At 38.0% G+C, this 23,270-nt stretch overlaps 2 protein-coding genes across 8 annotated transcripts in view; one reads left to right on the plus strand and one right to left on the minus strand.

The window, feature by feature from the left end:
- Window positions 1–187: 187 nt before the first annotated feature.
- rad23aa (RAD23 homolog A, nucleotide excision repair protein a) lies at window positions 188–7,233 on the plus strand. The gene is made up of 9 exons (XM_067440896.1): window positions 188–448; window positions 920–1,081; window positions 1,171–1,358; window positions 2,362–2,408; window positions 2,561–2,688; window positions 2,792–2,867; window positions 4,689–4,819; window positions 4,893–5,060; window positions 5,601–7,233. Exons 1-9 carry the CDS (start codon window positions 383–385, stop codon window positions 5,712–5,714), a joined length of 1,080 nt encoding a protein of 359 aa, XP_067296997.1. The 5' UTR covers window positions 188–382; the 3' UTR covers window positions 5,715–7,233.
- Window positions 7,234–12,370: 5,137 nt separating this feature from the next.
- The window catches only part of LOC137072893 (nuclear factor 1 X-type-like), a 130,950-nt gene continuing 120,050 nt past the window's right edge, over window positions 12,371–23,270 (minus strand). For 5 of the 7 annotated variants that reach the window (XM_067440891.1, XM_067440887.1, XM_067440892.1 and 2 more), the window contains 2 exons: window positions 21,640–21,734; window positions 12,371–14,159 (listed from right to left, as the gene is read on the minus strand). In XM_067440891.1, coding sequence (XP_067296992.1) covers window positions 14,145–14,159; window positions 21,640–21,734 — 110 coding nt within the window. In that variant the 3' untranslated portion in view covers window positions 12,371–14,144. The remainder of the gene's footprint in view (window positions 14,160–21,639; window positions 21,735–23,270) is intronic. The other 2 variants (XM_067440888.1, XM_067440893.1) reach the window with 1 other exon arrangement.

Genomic DNA, 23,270 nt, shown 5'->3' on the forward strand with positions numbered 1-23,270 from the left:
GAATGAAACAAAATATTGGGAAACATAAGGAAGCCCGTTTAGATTTTGTATATCTAACACTGTTCGATAAATACATGTTTTTTAATGTTCCCAAAATATCTTATTTTCGGTTCCGGCATTCAAACTGTCATTCCCTTCGTGTCCGAAGGATGTCAGTGTGGTCAGAACACCTTCTTCAGCGCAGCTTCACTTTCCAAATCACCACCGAAGAAAATGACGCAGCGCTCCTGACAGGCGTGTTTTTAGCTTGTTAGCTAGAGTGCTACATTTCTAAACGCTTGTTAACTGTCCCTCGCTTCCAAAACCAAACATTTCCTTGGGATATAAAAGTGTGCAAAGGTCCCGAATCAAGAAGAAAGAAGAGGACCAAGGCAGAGCAGTCATGCAGATCACACTGAAGACTTTGCAGCAGCAGACCATTCAAATAGACATCGACGATGACCAGACGGTATTTACGCCTTTATTTATGCGCATTTAAACACGTTAACAGCCAGTAAAAGTAATCTGGGTGGATGAATATACACGACAGCAGAGTATTTTGAGCGAAGAAATATGTCAATGGGCCAGTTTAAAACGTTAATTCATTTATGATTCATTGGGGATCAACTGGGCGATAGATAGATAGATAGATAGATAGATAGATAGATAGATAGATAGATAGATAGATAGATGTCTCTGTATTTGGGTAACGTTAGTGTAAATAAATGCAACTCTTCATAGATAGTTTCTCAAGTTTGTATTTTACAGTAACGTTATAGAATTAAAAATGCACACATGCATGTATTATTAATGTTGTGTATATATAGTGTCATATCAATAAAATTATATCAGAGGATGTTTGTTATTTAAAATACATTGTATTGCTGTCTTATTGATGTAAACGTATGATTTGAACCATTATAATATTGGTTTGCATCAGGTGAAGGCATTAAAAGAAAAGATTGAGGCTGAGAAGGGCAGAGACAGTTTTCCAGTAGCAGGACAGAAGCTCATCTATGCTGGGAAAATCCTGCAGGATGACACACCCATCAAGGAGTACAAAATAGACGAGAAGAACTTTGTGGTGGTGATGGTGTCAAAGGTCAGAAATGTTCAATTGACATCAGAATTGGAAATTAATCATGTAGTTAAAAATATCAGACTAATTTATTTATTTTTGTCTCCATCCAGACAAAAGCAGCAGGACCATCCGTCACACCCACAGAACCACCCAAATCCATCGCTGTACCTTCTTCTTCTTCCTCCTCTCCTCCTCCTCCTCCTCCTCCTCCTCCGGCCCCTGCAGCCATCCCTATCCTCAGTGACGAGCGTTCGGACGACCCGCCTGCAACCGTCTCTCCTGCACAGAGCCCTGACGAGTGAGACTAACCATGATTCCTCTCAGAAATTCTGCATATATATTTGCAACTGCTTCACAATATTCTCATGCGAGTGAGATTTTAGTCCATCGAGTTCAAAATAAAAACTGAAGAAAATAGTTCATGAAGTACTTTGGTTAATTATTTATTTGACTGTATTATCCAAAATAGATATTACCACATGGTTATTTAATTTATATTTATATTAATATTTGAAATGTATTTTAAAATTCTAATCAGGGCTTGGCATTAAAACTCGTTTCAGCAGGTGTGTGTAACACAGTCACTCATACTAGCCCCTTTGTCGAGCTGAATTTTATATATAATATATACATTTTATATTGTAGTGTTTTAAAAATGCACCTGAAATAATGAACTAAGTGCAGTTTAGTGGTGTCAAAAATATAGATTTTTTAATACATAGTTAATGAAATATCAGAAATGCTTCCAATACTAATTTTCCGCAGAATAGAGAAGGAAAGAGAGCAGCTCATATCGTGTGTCTCTCTCACACAAACCCGCCTTCACTCACACACTCACTCACTTGTTTCATGTACTCCGGGTTGAATATTGTTGGTGTTACAGGGTTTGAATTTCACTGTGGGATTGTGCGTGTTGCGCATAATTTTATATTTTGTGCTCTCAGAATGAGACAGAAGTTGCGATATACATTTTTTGTCTATTGTGATGTCAAACGGCTTCTCGAATAAGAACAAATGTAGGGCGGGGCTTTATTTTGTCCATGGGGAATTGATTGGATGGTTGTGGTTTGTCATTGGCCAATTTCATGTGAGTGACAGGCTGCCCCGCCGCTCACGGCGGTAAACATGTAACCAGAGAAGTCACTGCAAGAGGGAGGGGAAGTTATTTTGATAAAAGGTTATGAGGACACATGAATTACAACAAATCCATTCAATAAATCAAAGATTGTCTGTTTTGATTTTGCGGTGACATTATTGTTTGTCGCTGTGCGATATATAATCTAATTTTGTGTGTTTTGCAGCCGCACAGGTATGGTGGCTGATGGGGAAGATGCGTCTTCAACATTAGGTAATTAGAAGATCAAGCTGAGACCAATGCTCTTCTGGTCTCATGTGCAGCAAATGTGTAAAGAAACGTTCATTAAAAAGCTTTGGGAAAACTGTTGAGACTACAACTGAGTCTCTCTCTCTCTCAGATGTTCATGCATGTGTGTTATGTAGTTACAGGTCAAGAGTACGACGCCATGCTCACAAATATCATGTCTATGGGCTATGAGAGGGATAAAGTGGTGGCTGCGCTCAAGGCCAGTTATAACAACCCTCACCGCGCGGTGGAGTATCTGCTCAATGTGAGTGTGGCTTCCTTAAGCTCTTTTTTTTTTTATTCTTGTGCTTGTTTTTACGAACATTACATGTTTGTGAATCTGAGTGTGATGATGTGTGCTGTTTCAGGGGATCCCTACTGTCCCGGTGCAGGAGACCCGTCCTGCTCCAGTCCAGCTGCCCACAGACACACAGCCCACTGAAGGTGAGCCGCCAACTCAAATAAATTTGCTTTCTTTCCAGTGAGAGGAACCTCATTTCAAGAATCTCACTCTACACTTTTTAATGTGTGGGGGGTCTTACAGGCTTTCACCCCTGGTTTCAAAGACGAGGCTTAAGCTCGTCCCAGACTAAAATGCACGTTTGAGCTGTTTTAACTGAAAGCATATCTTAAAATATGTCAGTGCCGTTGTTTTGTCTCAAATGTTTTTTTTTTCTAAGGCATGTTTATAAAAACTACTCAAATGCCCTAAATGAACTAAGGCCTAATCCTGACTTAATCTAAGCCCTGTCTGTGGAACCTGGCTATTAAAACATCTTAATCATCTTTACACGAATGAAGGCCTTTGATAGGGTTTAAATCACAGCGGAAATAATAAGACATGACATTAAATGTTGCATGTATTTTGATTTTTGTGAGCAGAGCGATTTCAAGATTTCTTTTTTTTTTTTGTAAAATGAATTGAATAGTACGGGATATCTGCTGGAATTTGTATTTTACAAAATCTGAAGTGTTGCTAATACAACTCATGTGTTTCTCAATAGACATTTACATTCCTAACATATTGATGTATTGTGTTCCCTTCAACTTACTCCTTAACTTATCCTTATTTAGTCTGAAAGTCTTAAATTTACCTGCAGAAAAAGCCTGTTAATATTTTAGGGGAATTTTTTTTCAAGATATTTTTTAATGAACAAAGTAAAAAAAAAGAACAGCGTTTATTTGAAATAGAAATTGTAAAGGACCAATAGTAAAACTTTTTTAAAGGTTTAAAGGGTTAGTTCACCCAAAAATGTAAATTCTGTCATTATTTCCTCTCCCTCATGTCGTTGGACACCCGTCAGACCTCCGTTCATCTTCAGATACAGATGAAGATATTAGTGTTGAAATCCGATGGCTCAGAAAGGCCTTCATTGACACCAATGTCATTTCCTCTCTCTAGACCCATAAAGGCACTAAAGACGTCGTTACAAAGCCCATCTCACTTCAGCGGCTCTACAATCATTCATGAAGCGGCAAAAAGTTTTTGTGAAAAAAACTGGGCCGATTTCAAAACAAAGTGTCGAACTGTTATGAATATGTTAATAAAATGATTGTAGAGCCGCTGTAGTGAGACGTCTTTAGTGCCTTTATGGGTCTTGAGAGAGGAAATGACATTGGTGTCAATGAAGGCCTTTCTGAGCCATCGGAGTTCAACACTAATATCTTCATCTGTGTCTGAAGATGAACAAAGATCTTACTGGTGTCGAACGACATTAGGGTAAGGAATTATTGATAGAATTTTCACAACTTCATTACTTGAGTAAAAGTACTACTAGCCAAATATTACTCCGTTAAAAGTGAAAGTTGTAAAAACAGATTTGTACTTAAGTAAAAGTACAGAAATATTTGTTTTTTAAAGTACTTAAGTATTAAAAGGAAATGTATTTTTTATGTCAACGGATTATTTTATTTTTGTTGTATAAATGCACACAATGCAAATTTCTGCAAAAACCCAAACACCTTTTAAAGAAGAAAATCCACTGACTTTCAAAGCCATTACCGAAACGACTTTAAGGACCTTGATAGGAATGTAGTGGAGTAAAACTTGCAATATTTGTCTTCCAAATGTAGTGACGTAAAAGTCATAAGTTTCCAGAAAAAAAAAATATTCAAGTAGATACTCAAAAAAGTGAACTTAAGTACAATACTCAAGTAAATGTATTTAGTTACTGTCCACCTCTATAAAATGCACCTTTAACTATAATAACCCTCAGTATTCAATATACGGCCGCTCTACCATAAAGATGTTTGATGTTGGTTTAGGCGAGAACCCTCTGGAGTTCCTGCGATCTCAGCCGCAGTTCCAGAGCATGAGGCAGGTGATCCAGCAGAACCCGGCTTTACTGCCGGCCCTCCTGCAACAGCTGGGCCAGGAGAACCCCGAACTACTGCAGGTGAGCACGCTTCACTTCAGTCAGTTTGTGCATGCGGTGAAGCCTACTCACTGTGATCGTGTTTCACTGACAGCAAATCAGCCAACATCAGGAGCTCTTCATCCAGATGTTGAACGCACCGGTGGGCGAGGGCGAGGCCGGAGAGGGGGCGGAGTTTGGAGACCTGGGTGCTATCGGTGACGAGGCAGCGCCCGAGAGTTACATCCAAGTGACGCAACAGGAGAAAGAAGCCATCGAGAGGGTGAGTGAATGCCACGGAGCAGTCAGAGGAACCGCTTTATTATGGTTCTTCGCCGAAATAACCTCAGTAGATTAGATTTTTTGTTGTTGTTGTTGCTATATATATATATTAATGTCAGTATACACTGTCAAACATTTTTTTAATTCTTTTGAAAGACACCAAGGCTGCATTTATTTGATTAAAAAATACAGTTAAAACTGTAATATTGTGAAATAGTATTACAAGTTAAAAGAACTGTTTCCTATTTGAATATACATTTTGAAATGTAATTTATTATGATCAAAGCTCCATTTTCAGCATTGATGATAATATAAAGGATATCAGAATGATTTCTGAAGGATCATGTGACACTGAAGACTGCGGAGGAATGATGCTGAAAACTCAGATGACATCTTAAAATATATTCACATAGAAAACATCTAAATGCAAACAGTTTTCGTTTTAGTGATGTAGTTTAGTAATGGTTTTAGTGATCTGTAATAACCCTGTGTCACACAGACCGGAACCGAATAATCTAAAGCGTCCGTGTTTCCGTTTCAGTTAAAAGCCCTGGGGTTCTCAGAAGCTCTGGCGGTCCAGGCATACTTTGCCTGCGAGAAGAACGAGAACCTGGCCGCCAACTTCTTGCTAAATCAGAATTTCGAGGACGAATGAGAGTCGCGGAGAGCCCACGTGCCCCTTCCCCCGCCACCACACAAGCACTGCATCTACTCGGGACATTATTTCTTTGAGTTTACAGGTCATGGGGCAGACTGGCAGTCTGGTTGGGGACGGGCTGGATCACACGGTGAACAAATTCCAATGGAATTGACGGCATTTGGGTTGAATTGAATGCACTCTAGCATGTTGAAGGGGTGTGCTTGCACGTTTGTGCGCGTTTCCTTAGGGAATATTTGACTAAATCAGCATCAATTGAAAGCAAACGCTCTCATAGTAGTATTACAGGCTCTGAGGAGGTTAGCGGTAGGCATACGCATTTGCTTGCTTGTTTTTAGTTGGGAAAAGGACTAATAATGTGTCTAATGGAGGATTTTATATATTTCTCTAAAACCAAGAGCTATTTCTGTATTTTTCCCAGCACACACCTATAAAGGATGACAGCAGTAAAATATATGAAACAAGTAGTGGAACCGATAGCATTTCTATAACATTCTCAGCAACACGAATGACCTGAATTGATGCTGTTTTGTAAATTAATCCATATTGTGTGGGATATCATAATCTGAGTGAGGATCGTTTGAATGTACACTGATGTCATGAAATGTAAAAAAATTAGAGTCAACATGAAATGACAGCCGCAGACTCTTCCGCTTCTGTAATCTGATGCATTTGCAACCGGAAAAATGAGGTGAAAAATTTGGCTTTTTTTTCTATCTCGTCTGACAAGTTGTTTTGATGAAACATTGTACCGAATACCGTACATTTACACATCTCGCACAAGACCGTGCTTTTAAAAATGTCGTCAATTTCATGTTGACTTTAAAAGCTTCTTATTTAAACTCTCGTTAGCTTATCAGAACTATGAAACAAAGGTCACGAGTATAACTAGGGATCATTTTCCATAGACCTTAGACTTAGATTTTCTTCCATAAGAGGACCAAACTGTACCTTTATACAGCAACAAAAAGGTGTTTTTTGGCACACTAAAGCTCAATGCAGTTCACAAGCAAACAGCAGAGACCTGTTCCAGCATGATGATACGTTGTACTGCCAGATTCTTGAGTCCTGTCAAAAAGAGATTTTCTTGAAGCACATCAATGTACAGCTGATAATGGGTTCCTCCATTGATTTATTTGACGTAAAGTAACGTTCACCTCCTTCAGCCGGATCGGCAGACGGAAAGAGCCTTCGCCAGCAATTCACCATCATCTTCACTCATAGCAAAGAAATGCTCCTTTATAATGTAGTAGCCAAACTGCCAGACAACACTTTTGTCTACTTATCAGCAAGCCTACATGAAATCTGAGGAATGGCTTTAAAACGTGTAAAATGCGACTGAGTATTATGCTTTTATTACTGGCTGAATAGTGTATAATCAAATTCTTTAATAATGAAATGTGGTGGAAATGTGTGGACGCAGATTTCATGTGGGCCTGTTTATTAGTAATTAATAGTTTGATTTACTATAGCTTCAATTCTCCTGGGATCAATAAAATCTTATTGCAAAGAACAATCTTGAGTGGTGGTGATTTCTCGTCATGAAACAAACCTATACCAGGATCTTTGTACAGTCAAGAACATCATTTATTCAATCAGGTGCTGCTCTTTACAAACGTTTTAGTTTTTTATAATGGAAAAGAATCTGTAAATAACACATGCAGATTGCCAAGGGCTCCGGGTTTGATGGAGAGCACTGGATCAGAGGCGCTGGATAAACCTTAACGCAAGCGAATCAAAAACACGTCGGCAGCAGAGACACAATCCGGTTAGATATTTAAATAGGCAATACATGTGCACGAGCGAGTCGGGGCAGATTCTGAATAAATAAATGCGACTAATAAAAAGTATAGATGAGAGATGATCGATAATACTGATTTTGGTGCTACTGACTCACAAGAAAACAGTTGGGTAACCTAACCAGTGCATGTAAAACTAGATGAAATTTAAACATTAACAATGGATTAGTTTCATTTAGATGACACTGGTCTAAAGGGACACTAGCATCTCAATGGCAGTTGTTCGACTGGCTCATGCAACCCTAAATTAAGGCCTGTTCACAGCAAGAACGACGACTATAGCATTAATGCCAACTAATATTAATATGGAAGGACAAAAAGGCCAAAACGTTTGAAATTACTCTTTTAACGTGTAATTGTCTGTTAAGTATGGAAGGCCAAAAGGGCCACAACTAATGTCTTAAAGGTGCTATATCTAAGTTTTTGATTGTACTAAAGCATTCAAATACCATATGTTTGCAGATATTAAGGAAACATGCTAAGTTCACATACGTGTTTCTCTGAAAAGCAATGCTAGTCAGTTGTTTCAGTTCAAAATGTGCATTCGGTGTCAGAATGTCTTTTGTTGTTTTGGTCTGTGCGATATAACGTGCGGCTAATTTACCAAATAGTATTTTGCCAGCACAGGTTGCCAGGAAAACGCAGCGTATCGCAGCCGTGGAACTAAAATGGGCCGACCGTTTTGGCACTATTGACCCTCCATACGATAACAGTCTGTTTATTAAAGCGTGAGCTGCAGTTTTGTGTCTGCTGAGTTAAATGCTCAAGCTTTTTGAGGCAGGATGAAATCTGATTGGCTGTCAGTGGGTAATGTGGGTCGGGGGGGGAGGGAGGGGGGGGGGGGGGTCACACACTGTGTCCCTGTGTCATTATCGTTGGAGTGTGGACTCCACTATTCACATAGAATTAGAATGATTATTACAATTTTATTATAATCATTAATGATAAATGTTAAAGTTATTGTCCTTGGTGTTACCAGGCCTTTATGCATCTGTGCTATTTCCTCCAAAAATTGTTCACTGCTGAAAAATCTGCTATAATGACTCATATGTTGCTTGCAAAACTGCACATCTGCTTTTGAACTTACAGCTGGAACTGAACATGCCACCTGACAACGAAGCTGCCGCCACATCTGGATCAATGCTTGGCATTATTCTTAGTGCATCATGTCTCCTGATTAAATCCGTGCATAAGGTGCAAATCATCAGTGAAGTTCTTTAAGCAGCTAGTCTCAAACAACCACTATAAAGGTGCTTTAATTACCAATGCGACTTTTACGAATATAACTGAAATAAATATAAGACAAACAAGCATGACAGGGCTGTTGCGCATCCCCTGGTCCAGTGCTCTCCAACTTCAGCCAAAACATATCTGGTACCCAGGACCGCACCGCTTTCCAAGACTCAGGTGGGGGTCAGCGGGACAGTCCCGGGTCCGTTTCCAATCAGAGCCCGCTGCGTTTTACCCAAGGGAGAGATGTGTATGATATAAACATGTGAAGCATACAGACAGGGATATAACATTAGAGTTTACAACATCTTGCTCAAGAGAAAAAGAGGTTCAACATTTTTCATCAAAGAAGGGAGAGGGAGGAAAGATAAGGATAGACATCTACAGTGCCAAGAGCGAGAGACCGATAAAGACAGAGGTACAGAGAGAAAGGGACCCATGTTTTTTTTTTTGCCTTTTAACTTTTTTTATCCATCATTGTACAATAAAAAGAACGAAATCACATCCATTTTTGTGAAGTACTATATACTGTGTATACGGCTTGAGAAAGCTCAGGAGAAGGAAAGACGGGTGTTCATCATTTACAAGATGGTGTCTGTGAACAAAAGGCACTTTGAATGGGACAACCTTTAAATGCTCACCTATACACTACAGCACGAACACTATGGGAGCTCATTTACATACAGGAAGTGTTTCCAGGACCATACGGGGCGGCCGCGGCGCACTGATTTTTACTGCCCTGAACCACGTGTGCTCTAAACTACGACTAACAAAACCCTACTCACGTTTACATCAACACGATCTCACCTAAATCAATCCGAGATTGGGAGCGAATGTGAACCGCTTGCTTGTGACGAACCCTCTAGTCTAGTGTTTTCTTGATCTCGATACTTAATAATGGCCGTTCCTCCAAACAAGACATGCTTTTCTGCATATTTATCTGGCGTTTTGGTGCATTCAAGTCCTCCGGGCAAGCTGTAATTATGACGTCATGTGAGTTCGAATCACTTTGGTCGGAACATGACGGCGCTGTATCTTATTTACCTAAAAAATACACAAGGTTGTATTTATGCTTCCTTTACGTGCTATCGGGATTATCGTAATTACGAGTCTCCTAGTCGGAGATTGGACGCTCAGGGATCATTTTATGACCCAATTTCTCGAGATGGGCATGCCATAAACATGGCGGAGGGGAGAACGATTGCTGCTGCGACTGGTATACTTTATTCATTTTTTCCACAACTTTTACATAGCCTTGTGTTGTCGTTAAAATAGTGCATATTTACATGTATGAATAATCATTTGAAGCGTATTGTATGTATTTTACAAAGCGGAAATAGCTTGTATTTGACCGAAATTCCAGTATCGTCAGCAAGCTGACTAGTGTGATGACTGATGGTTTATGGTTGTCAATGAATGGGATGCTAAATATCGTTTTGGCTTTAATACGATTTTCCCAATTCATAGGCAAGAAGTGCTTTGTTGTCGGAAAGAATATGAATCATGGAGGATATATTCTTGGGTGAATCTTATTAATGCCAGAATGTATTTAAGATATTTCATTTAGAATAAAAATGTAGCATCCCATTGCTGACTCTTTGGGAATTTTGGTCAAATAAATGCTTTTTTCGCTGTGTAAAAAACAAACATGTTGACATATGTAGGCTAAATAAGCACTACTTTAAATCCATCTCTTGCTCATAGCAGGCTAACGGCTGGAGGGGTGCGGTTAAGCATTTTTAAACCCAAGCCGACTAACTGCCGTCGTCGGAAAGGGAACGCCATTCCAGACCGGAAGTTACTTTTCACATTTTGATTAAAGATTGCAGCGACAATCTTTAATTGTTCACCCTAAGACCTTTAATATGTGCTATCAAAGTATATTTTGATTTCATTAGGACTTCAATGGCAAGACGAGATGATGTAGGTGTGTTGTGGAAAAAACTAAAATGGCTGTCACAGCAGCAATCTCCCGTCCACCATATTTAAAGTTTATGGCTCGCACAACTCAGAAACTTTGGTATCAAAATCATTTCCAATTTTCGCAATAGTAATACGACTTGAGACTAGGAAACTTGTATTTAATTCAGATATTTCTAGTTAATTCAACTATTTCTACAAAATGACGAATAAAGAATGTGTCTCAGGTGTGTTTTTGCTTTTATTAAATTTATGAAGTTGCAGCGAACTTAATCATTATAAATGATTTCACAATTGTGCAATACTACTGTATTTTGTATATGCAACCTTTGTAAATTAAAATAAAAACAGCAAATTTACTGGCAAGTTCAGACCCTGCATCAGTTCTTTGCTCCATGTGTTCCACTCGTAACGACGTTGAACTCATAAACTCGATCTTTCCGACATGACTTGATCGCAGAATTTACCTGGACATTTAAAGGAGGAAGAAGGGGCACTGCTTTCTTAAGGTTGTTGTAAAATGCCTTTTGTCAGAACCAATAATATTATATATATATATATATATATATATATATATATATATAAACTGAACCCCCTTAGTGAATACAAAAGAGAAGAAGAGAGAGTAGAGAGTCGTCTCATCAGAAACAGTCGTTCTGGTGTGGTATTATTCGCTTATGAGTAACAGAAGCACCAGTATTTTCTTTTCTTTTTTGTCGTAATACATTTGCTTTTGTAAAATCGTTCCTTCAGCCCCACCCCTGAAATAGTTTAAAAACAAAAGCTTACAAATAAAACATTAAAAAAAGATAAATGAAAAATGAAAATGAAATTCCCCAACGCTTACAAAGACTGGGATTCTTTTTGTGGCCCTCGTGTTTAGAGTCCAGGAGCTCGCAGACTTCAGCTTTTCTCCTCTTTTTTTGTCTTTTTTTTGTCTTTTTTTCACTTGCTTCGCTTTCTTAAAAATCTGAAGACAAACACAGATATCTACCCAACACATTGCACACGGCTCAGTCCACATAGAACTTTTTTTCTCTCAATAATAACACTTTTCAACAGGAAACTGATACATATGTTTCTGTTCTGAAGGTGTGTTTGTGTCTGTTCTTGATCTGTCCGCACTGACCCGATTCGACACCTGCGCTTCTGACGTTTGAGGGTTTAACATGTTTGGACATTTTTCCGATCACCTCACTGACTCGGGGTAAAGATCAGAAAATAACTAGACTGCCGTAGAGCTAATTTCACAGCGGAAGAACTATACATATGTCCATATATATATATACACAGTATGATATGTTCTGGATAACATATATCTATAAATATGATGTTTGCAGTTGTTCATATGTTGTTTGCTAAGCCCATGATACATATTGTACATACTTTATGTAGCTTATACATGAAGTGAAGACCCTGAATTGCATGTAAAGGGGACACTGAGGCACTTTGATGTGTTTCAAGTGGATGATGAAATCGTCAGCTCTCAGCCAATCAGAGTCCCTGACGTGTGATTGACAGCCAGGCAGTCCAGTTATTTAGTGAGGTCAGTGGTTTCTAGTGTTTGTATTGAAAATGACATTTTCTGTTTTGAGTGCATCTAAAATTAAAATATGATGTACACTTGCATACTGTAAATAGAAGGGTTTGAGTTTAAAGACTTCCCTTTGTCCTTTAACAATGTAGGTGTGTGTCATAGTGCAATGTTTGCATGTGTGTGTGTGTGTGTGTGTGTGTACCACTGTACTGATAGGCTAAATGAAACGGCAGCCGTACGTAGATTGTCTTGCGAGTCAGGCTGAACCGGTGAACCGAAACAAAAAACTGAGCTGAGATGAGAAAGTTATGAACGAACTGTAAAGTGATGGAGAATGCGATCGGTAGGAAGGGCCGAGCACTGTCGACGTATTAGCGACCCCAAACATCCGGTTACTGAATCTCGAAGAGGGAAACTAGAGATTGTCCGTTTGTTCTTAATCTGTTATTCTAAAAACAAAACAAAAAACACTTCGGAAAGCACAATTCAACATGCGGTCCGATCCGCGGAGCGGCTACGTTATGCAAACTAAAATCGCGCAAAACCAGAAAACAAACACAAGTGAAAGGGCGAATGTCGCAATAACATGTCCAAGTCAATTTGGAGGGGGAAAAAAAGCCTATTTTTGGATCATGAGATATTTTGCACTGTGAAAACGACGCACATTTTCATCCATAAGTAAGCAAATTGTAATCATTATTTAATGAACAAAATGTTTTGCATTATAACATGATCATGAGAAGTAGATGAGAATTTATGCATTATGGTGATGAGATTTTATATTTAATTGTTTTATTTTTATTTGGGGGAGGGGTAATTTAAATTTTTAATGAATTAAATCATCATATTTCTGTTTTATTTTTTGTACAATACAATTACTTTTTTGGGGATTTCAGGGTGAAATATGACTTGGAAAGTTTTTATGACATCCACCCAAAAAAAAATGTACTGCAAAACCAAACGCAAAGTAAAGCGGAAGAAGCCCTTGTGGTGAGGGCCGACTGTCGGATATCGATGCGTAAGCACTCGGTTTGATCGATGGATGCGGCAAAACCCTCTGGATCATTCGAATCGATCGATTTTTTGACTCAAATCACTGGCCTTTTGATTCATAAACACTACAAAATGAAAAATGATCTTTGAGCCACAAGCTTGACATTCAGGTCACTCGTGCTTGACCCTTCCCATTCCTGTCGTCAGTGGTCTGTATGGTGCTGTGATGTGTGTTTGCGTGCTCTATTGCTATGCTGTGTGTTTTACCTTAGACACATGTAGCTTCCACATCGCAAATCTAAGGCCAAAGCATCTGTCATCCCTTATCATTAATCATATATAGTGCATACGTTTAGGTGAATTGCACACGGTTAGTGTTATCTGTTGTTTCGCTCACAGTCTATTGCTTGTCAATGGGTAAACCGCGAGAGGATGTCGAGTTCACACTGCACTGGAGGGCGTCTCTAAGATCAGCCGATCCGGAGCCAATCAGAGGCTCCCGCCGAGTCTCTCCATCCAATCACATGCGTCCGCGATTAACATCATCCAGGTTTCATTTCAAATGTCCCTTTTCGATGAGTTCAACTTCCAAATAATGTTCTGACTGGGAAGAAATGGATTTTCCTCACCATGGCGTATGACTGGCGGATGTATGAACAAATTTAAAAAAGGTCAACGGGATTGGTCAATGTGCTGGATGCCTCAGGAACACGGCAAAGACGCGGAGAGTCCTTTGGATGGTTCTCCAAACTCTCCAGACTGGCAGGGTAATGCTGAAGTTTTCCAGATTTGCCAGCGTTTCGGGAAATGTGTGTGTATTTGTGTGTGTTTGTGCGTGTGTGAGAGTGAGACTTTACAGGGGGCATGTGGGAAAGTTCCATACTTAGCTTCGTGACTCCATTTCCAGTTTTCATTGTGGATTTTTGTCTGTGTTCATGAAAAGTCTTGTCAAAGGAACCACGACTGTAAGAAAAGGAAATGAAGGTGAGTCACAATAAAAATTCAACCGACACAAACTAAGGCTGTGTTCACACTTGGTAGTTCGGTTCACATGGTTCATTTGGTCCAGATGGAAAAAAAAACATTTAGTATCAGGCTATCACCAGACCAAGCTCAATTTAAGATTGAACATTGGTCTGGGGAGTCTGCTCTGTATTTTCTACTGCATAAGAGGCATGATAAACGAGCATTATTCAAATGACTCTGTACGCAATTGGATAGTCCTTCAACCAATCAGACCACAAGAGGCGTGATCAACGGGCACCGACCCATCGCTTCTCTATTTGTCCTCATGTTAAGCGCGCCAGGTGGATTCAGTCTGTGATTGGTTGCTGCAAAAGTGTAACATAAGCAGTAGAAATGAATCCACAGGTTTCCAGGCTGCGTCGAAATCAAATCGCCGGCAGATCAGGCTGGGTTTATCCGGTCTAATTTAGTTTGCTTAGCACTCAGATGGCCATTTTAACACTTAAAGATACCAAACCTAAAGACATAGTTCACAACCTGATGGGCGGCTTTTATGACGTATTGCCTTTAAGAGGGAACTTATCAAACATCCAAAACAATGCTGTGTGATAAATGCACTTGTACGTGTGTAGCCTACATATGATGGTATTTTGACAAGCTGAGAACTCTTGAAGAGCTTATAAAATGTGTAAAGGAGTCAAAACCTCCATCAAACACACAAACGAAGATCTGCTGCGAGGAAATGCCATTCTGACGCCTGTACAATGATCACAACTATGATGAGAAAAATGTCTTTGGTCTGTCTGTCTTACGTTCATATTTCAGTCGAACCGCTCCAGATTTCGTTTGGAAGCGAATCCAGACCCATGTTTTCCTCTTGTTTGGTGCACACCCGGGTTCAGATGTCAGCGTTCTTGCTTATTTAAATGAACCACGCTAACAGAGCAATCGCACTGGGGTTCGCTTTAATCCAATCAAACAAAGTGTGAACACACTCTAAATAAACCTTAGTTCAGTCTCACATTCCTGCCTAACATCTAGGATTTCTAACCAACTCATGATAAATGAAAATGTCAGTTTTACTCACACCCATGTCATTCAAAACCCAGGACTTTCTCACTTCCGTGGAACATAAAGGTAAAATTTAGCTGAATTTTGTTTGCCGTTACAAATGTACAATATCTGAATATACATAGACTGACATGAGATTAGAGACGGAAACGGCTACAGCGGAGGGTTTTCAGCAAATCATTACTTAAATGTAATTACAACATTCAAAACATTGGGGGTCATTTTATTTTTATTTTTTTTAAAGAATTGTATTCAGCAAGGAAGCATTAAATTCTTCACAAAAAGAACTTGCTTCACTTGTTTTCTTGACAAAAACATTTATAATGTTACAAAAGGTTTCAGTAACACTTCAAGCCTTTATGTATAAGGCATTATGAAGGTATTCATAATAGGGATGCACGATATATCAGCCACCATATTGGCATCGGGATCGGCCGATACATGTTCCCGATAAGAACATATATCCAATATATTAAAGCCGATAAATGTATTATTTCCTTCAGCTGAGACGCTTCAGATATGCACTGTTCGCCATGAAGGTTTTGAATGACTTGAAATATGATTGGAATCAGTTTCTAAGTGTTAAGTCAACATGTGCAGCTCAAGTCTGTCATATAGGCTACATACAATTATAATAAGACATTGCTTTTAATGGTAAGTCTTTTGTTTTTGTAGTCAGGCTTTCAAAAATTATATTATATAGAACAGGCCAAACGTTTGGACACATTACTATTTTGTTTTATGTTTTATGAAAGAAGTGTCTTCTGCTCATCAAGCCTGCATTTATTTGATCAAAAATACAGATTTTTTTTATTTAATATTGTGATATATTATTACAATTTAAAAATTTTGGTTTTCAAAAATGATCATTTATTTCTGTGATGCAAAGCTGAATTTTCAGCATCATTCCTCGTGAGTGTCTCATGATCCTTCAGAAATCATTAGGACATGAGGATTTATTATTGAGTGTTGGAAACAGTTCTGCTGCCTAATATATTTGATGAATAAAAGGTTGAAAAGAACTGCATTTATTCAAAATAAAAACATTTTCAAATAATATAAATCTCCTTTAATCTCAAATTTCATCAATTTAACACATCCTTGCTGAATACAATTATTGATACATTTAAAAAAAAAAGAAGAAGAAAAAAAGACTGACCCCAAATTACTGACCAGTAGTGTATATTGTTGTATAGTGTATATTAGTATTTTTTTTTTTCCTTTTTATTCATCAAAGTATCATAAAAAAGTATCACAGGTTATGAAAAAAATTTTTTTCCAACACTCATAATAAATCCTCATATCTGAATGATTTCTGAAGGATCATGTGACGCTGAAGACTGGAGGAATGATGCTGAAAATATATTTATAACTATTTTAAATTGTAATATTATTTCACAATATTACTAGCCTTGGCCCTTGGCGAGACTTCTAAAAAACATCAAAGAAGACATGTCAACAGTAAGGGACATGTCAAAAACATTTTGACATGTCAAAAACATCCAAAAAACTCGCCAACCCCAAACCATTTAAAGGTAGTGTACATAAAACACTTTTCCAGTCTTTTTTTTTACATTTTTCCTGTTTTCAGGCAGAAAGTCATGTGGTTTTGGAATGACATGAAGGCAAGTACAGTCCATGCGAACAATACACTGACAGAATTTTCATTGTTCATTTGTCTAAAGTGTGACGTTTCTATCGGTGTGACAGTTCCCAGAATAACCACTAGAGTCCAGTGGACACACTTCTGAACGCTCATACCACAGACCAGCTCAGAGAGCTCAATGTCGCTGTGTTTACGTCACTGCTTCCCCTGGCAAAACAAATGGTTAAACCAACAATGATGGTATCTGAAGAGAAAAACAAGACTTATTGATGTTTGGAGTTATTAATTGAACTTCTAAAATCTGTGGATCCCTGTGGGACCCATTTGATCTTTTCATCGCCAATAGTGTCCATCCTTTTTCTTAAGTTCCCTCCTGTTGAAGTTCATGTAAAACTACCTATGACATCATGTCTGGTTGCTGAGGGCAACCAGACAGTCGGGACGTGACCCTCTCTCGCTCTCGCTCTCGCTCCCCTTTGTCAGACTTTCTCTCTTGCATAGATCTGCATGTTAAAAGTACTTTTAACACATGTGAGCTAGATTAATGCTCAGTCCGTCACAGCACATCCATCCGGAATATGTAAAAACTGTATAACTCGCCAGTCAGTAAGTTAAAGACGGCCCACACTGAGAGTTAAAGTCGAGCTAAACTTTTTGCCTCAGTTGAAATGTTTCAAACAGAGGTTTACTAGGATTCATCAGACTTTTGTCCCTGCAGAACTCCATGTGGCGGCACATATGTGGAATATTCTTTGCAATGAGGAACAAATTCACAATGGGTTTACAGTTTTTGTGACAGGCGGCGTTTAGACTGACTAATCTCATATATAATAGAGCTGCACATTAATCTGTGCTGTCATTACATAATTCCAAAGCTATAAGGACATATACATTAACGATATACATCATTTCTAGCATCGATATTGCAATAGTCACATCGCAGGACCGTAGTTGATCCATGAATCGCGGATTAATTACAAAGTTGAACCATCATAGAGCAAAACTGTATCATTTGCATGTGCTTTTAAGTCCTGTCAGTTTAAATATCAAGTGCAAGACATGCACACAGAAATCTCTTTCTCATCCTTAAACGGACACGCAAACTTAAGCCTCAGCAAGTATTGCCGTAAAGACAGTCGGTTATGTGTTGTAAACAATTAAGAAAGAAAACGGATGCGTATCATTTTATTGGATCCATTCATTGGTCTTAAAGTGACAGCAGCCTAATATACCAGCAGCTGTTTGTGTCACCAATGTTAATCAAACAACAAAAGAGAAAGATGAAATCCCTTTTGTGGCTTTAACAAAGATAAATTGTATTAATGAATTATATCAATTATATTTTATTTACATAGTGAATACTGTTAATCTATATTTCATTAATCAATCATTGTACTTGAATACTGTTAGGTTTACCTAAAAAACACAAAGCCATTTCTTTAGATCTCTGTTCTATTGTATTTATCTATGCTTGTGATTTGTTTATTATTTTCTATGCAGATTTACTCCTCAACAAAATCACCCCAATCATCCTAGAATTATTAATTCTTTACAAATAGAGCTATTCAATTCATCTGGTGAAATTGCTATAATATCGTAATATATATCGCAGGAAAACAATATCGCAATGTAGGTTTTTTCCCCAATATAGTTAGCGACCCGAGATGTCATTCACTACCCTGCTCCTCATTTTTTTAAAAGTTAGACATCAACCTTCTTAGTTTTCCTCAATCAATCCATTTTAAACAATATAACAAGAAAAAAAATAATAGAATTATAATTGAATGCCTGTTTTTTCACTAGTTTTTTGTCAAAATTGTATGGGGTCGCTAACGACCCGAGGTGTGTAGGATTGTACGTATATTTTTTTTGCACAATGATAAATTAATCTATAAGGACGAAATAGGCCGCAATTCACCTTTATTCCACAAGTTGACAATGTCTGATATGCAATGATGAAGTGACGTTTCACTCATAGTTACCTCTGACAGAAAACAAAACAATAATCATTATAATCTCTAAAACTTGAAATGGCTAGCAAGTACTAAACACAATCATATGTTAGTGTCACTGTCTCTTGATGATGGATGTGCTCAAGAAGCTGTCAGTGATCAAAATATTGATTTTGAAGACATTGAAAATGAGTTTGGAGAATATGCTGGAGATCCCGAATATGAGGCAGATGCTGAATACACTGGCAAACGAACTCTGACGAGGACAGATGATTGCATTAAACATCTTCTCAAACTGAATCCTTCCAAGCTCCAAAAGGTAGTAACGAAATAGGTTTTATTTTATTCTTCTGTAAGTGTTACTCTAACATCAGGAGTTTTATATATTATCGCGACAGGTACAGGTCTATCCATGTTAAATACAGATCCGGGTCGCTAACGACCCCGAATATGTAAGAATGTTTGGTGAAACAGTTATGCATTTAAGGGTTAATTGCACACAATAACTATTTTCGTCGCATTGTAAAATTATTGTACAGCCACTGTAGTGAGATGGACTTTGTAACGAAGTCTTTAGTGCCTTTTATGGGTCTTGTGAGTGGGTCAGTCGAAATGTACTGAATGCCAATGGAGGCCTTTCTGAAGCCTTTCTCAGCCATCAGCTTTCAACAAAAATATCTTCATTTGTGTACTGAAGATGAACGAAGATGTTACAGGTGTCCAACCACATGAGGGTGAGTAATTAATGACATAATTTTCATTTTTGGGTGAACTAACCCTTTAACAATATCATAAATCATAAATATCAACAATTACTAAAAGCTCAGTTTTACCCCAGTATGTTTCTTCTGTGAGTTTATATTGCTGCTCACTTGTTTTGATTTATTTACGAATGTCTCTCACAAAGAGACGGGCAGCGCGAGCCTCAACGCGACTTGTTAACGTAGCAGAGACAGAGATACACTCATCAATCGCTGTTTACATTGAATATAATAAAAACAACAACAACAAAAAATCTGAATCATTCTTGCGTTTCTGGTTATTTTAATATTTTATTTGTCCCAGACAAAGAATGCCAAGCCCTTGGCTTACAGACAGCGCTGTATTCTCCTGTGAACATGGTTTGTCTGTATGTGTATTCAGAGGCAGTGAGCAACGGGTTTTTAATATAATAATAAATGACTACATTAATGCGTGATAAAATAATTGTCGGTGTTAAATGTGTTAACGCGATAATAACGGGTTAACTTGCCCAGCCCTAATTAAAATATAACATAGATTTCCTAAATATATACATGCATGCGTCTATATATATATATATATATATATATATATATATATATATATAATAATTGCACACAGTACACACATATATTATGTAAACATAAACCTTTATTTTGGATGCGATAATCACGATTATTTTTTCCCACTAAAATATATATATATTTATATATATAAAATATATATATTTATATATTTAATAAAGTTTGGGTCAGTAAGTTTAAAAAAAATAAAGCCTTTATAATTTTATTCAGCAAGGATGCATTAAATTGATAAAAAGTGAGACTAAAGACATTTATAATGTTACTAAAGATTTATATCTCAAATAAATGCTGTTTTTTTTTACTTTCTATTCATCAAATGTCAAAAAAGTTGTTTTTTCCCCCAGAATATTAAGCAGAACAACTGTTTACATTGATAATAATCATAAATGTTTCTTGGGCATCAAATCCTCATATCAGAATGATTTCTGAAGGATCATGTGACACTGAAGACTGGAGGAATGATGCTGAAAATACAGCTTTGATCAAAGAAATAAATTACATTTTACAATACATTTAAATAGAAAACTGTTCTTTTAAATAGTAATAATATTTCACAATATTACTGTTTTTATTTTAAAAACGCATCAAACTTTTGAACGGCAGTGTATGAAATCTTACGAAAAGTATTGCAAAGCAGACTTTCACTGCTGGTAAATGTCCTAAATTCACCCACCAATAACAGATGCAGTAAAAAGTCTGCAGTATGTTTTGGACCCTGCAAGCGTGTCAATGTGTAGGGGATTTACGATACAAAGAAGAGGACAATGTAACGCCATACTTACTTACATAATAAATCTGATGAATCATAAGACATTTGGTTTTGGAGTCAGTGAGGAGGAGGAGGAAATGATTGTTTCCATGTGTATGGTCTCATTGGTAGTGCTTGTGGTTTTTGTAGCTGGTGCGAGTGGGAACACGGCCACAAAATCCATTTGACATGAGCAGCGTGTCCCTCAGCAAACCCCCAGAGAGCCGCTGACTGCTACCAACCACACGCACTTAACTCGCTGATCGAAAACACATGATTGATGGACGGACTGAACCGCCTGCTATTTTCAATTTAAAGGAATATTCTGGGGGTATTTTCAACCTAATGTCTATGTGCCGCATCTTTAACATGATGCCGATTACTACAGACTCATCCCTCAGTATGTATAAACAAACAGGACATGGGTTTACAGTAAACACACTTTCATTAGGAGCCTACCAGACATGCAGGCCCGAGGGTTTAAACCCAGAAATGTGCAACTCATATGCGTGTTGAAGTGAAATCAAAATGGGCAAAATGCTCCGCGCTTGCCTGCTAAGCTTCAATAGAAAGTGTATTTACTGTAAACATGTTTCCCGTTTGTTTATACACATACTGTCTGTGCTAGGATAATCAGCAGCACTCCACATGTGTCCCTAAAGCAAACCTGTGTGTGTGTGTGTGTGTGTGTGTGTGTGTGTGTGTGTGTGTGTGTGTGTGTGTGTGTGTGTGTGTGAGTGTGTGTGTGTGTGTGTGTGTGTGTGTTTCTATGTACCTGAGTCTGCTGTGGGATGTTCAGAAAGTTGTTGTCCCGTGATCCGATGCCGACAAACCTGTTGGAAGCTGTGGAGCCTGGCGCTGGGTATGCTGCTGGGACACACACACGTCTGTCAGCATTTACAGCTGGGATTTTTCTCCTTGTATTGTAAAAATGTCAAGCTAATTTTTTAATTACTGGCACTAAAATGCAATAAACATGTGGCTTGAAGTGTGCACTATTGGCACTATATACAATGGCAATCTGTTTGTTTGAGTGAACCAAGCAATATTATACTCCTGCACTAGGACAATAGTTTGTGATAGCAGCACCTAGTCAATTCTACTCCAACCGAGGAGACCTGAATTAAATCGAAAACAAACCGATGCAAAGACTACACCCATACAATTTAAAAAAATATTTTAAAAACAAGTTACATGGTTGCCGTAGAATTTTGAGTTCTTTGAAATTAAAAATTAAACATTTTGTAAGCATATTGGGTATTTGTGTGTGTTTTATTTGTGATGACGCAGTAAAACAGTGCTATTTTCATGATTTATCACATTTTTATGTGGTTCAGATACAATAATATTTCAGTTTCTATTTATTAAACCAATTTGCTTCATTGTATCAACATGCATCAAAATTTTAAGGCAACCAGGTTACTTACCTTTTTAAGTTAAACCAACAAAAAAAAGTACAGTGTATGGAATTATTAAATTTGTATTACCTTTCCAACTCCTATTTAACGTAAGAGCAGGTGTGACCATTTTAAATTTGGGTAACGCTTAATTTTATGATGACATAGTTACACATTACTACATTATTATAGCTATTAAACAGCAAATTATGCATAATTACCAAGTGACAACCTCCCGTCTCTCTAGAAGCCAACATGGACGTGACTAAAACTGCAATTCATCGACTGGCCACTAGAGACAGGCTCCAAAGGGAGTCAAATCTGTACCTCCCCCCATTTTAAAACACCCAACTTTACAGCCAAAAAAAAAAAATGTGTTTACAGCTTGGTACAAAAAGTGGTTTTGGTCGATATAGTTTATTTTGCCCTTCGTGATAACTGTGATGGGGTGATTTGTTTTATTATAACTCACCCATTTAAATTATATTAAGCCTTAAAGTTCTGCATAATTAAGTTCGTGGGCACTTGAGTGACAGGTGGACTGACGCTATGGTCGAGCTAGGTGGGCGTGGTTTCAGAAACCAGGCACCTCAGCTCCACCCACGTCCCGGCTCTTTGCCCATTTTCAGTTATCCGGGAGGGACGCGCGGTGATTCCAAGATGGCGACGGCCCACATAAGGCTTCAAAAATGCTCTTCAGAAACCTACAGGTGACGTCACTGACACTTCATCCATATTTTTTTACAGTCTATGATAATTACAAATAACTAACCTAAACCCAGTGCTCGAAGTGGGCCGGTATTCTGTAGCGCACACCCTCACTTTTTCTTGTGTACCGGCACTTCTCATATGCTGCTGGTACTTGCTCCAAAACAAAGAGTCAGGCTATAAATTAATTATATACATCGTGCATTTTGAGATTTTAAGCTGTACGAACTAAACGGATCAAATATCTGCTCAATACGACTGAAGCCCAACTGTTTCATTCAGCATGAGTGTCGTGCAAATC

The sequence above is a fragment of the Pseudorasbora parva genome, chromosome 4 (genome assembly GCF_024679245.1).
Source record: "Pseudorasbora parva isolate DD20220531a chromosome 4, ASM2467924v1, whole genome shotgun sequence".
Taxonomy (NCBI): domain Eukaryota; kingdom Metazoa; phylum Chordata; class Actinopteri; order Cypriniformes; family Gobionidae; genus Pseudorasbora; species Pseudorasbora parva.

Excerpts from the sequence above, each read along its gene's own strand:
- rad23aa (XM_067440896.1), top strand. The coding sequence starts at position 383 with ATGCAGATCACACTGAAGACTTTGCAGCAGCAGACCATTCAAATAGAC. Across the intron at positions 1,082-1,170 it reads TGGTGGTGATGGTGTCAAAG|ACAAAAGCAGCAGGACCATC; the intron begins GTCAGAAATGTT and ends GTCTCCATCCAG. Across the intron at positions 4,820-4,892 it reads AGAACCCCGAACTACTGCAG|CAAATCAGCCAACATCAGGA; the intron begins GTGAGCACGCTT and ends TTTCACTGACAG.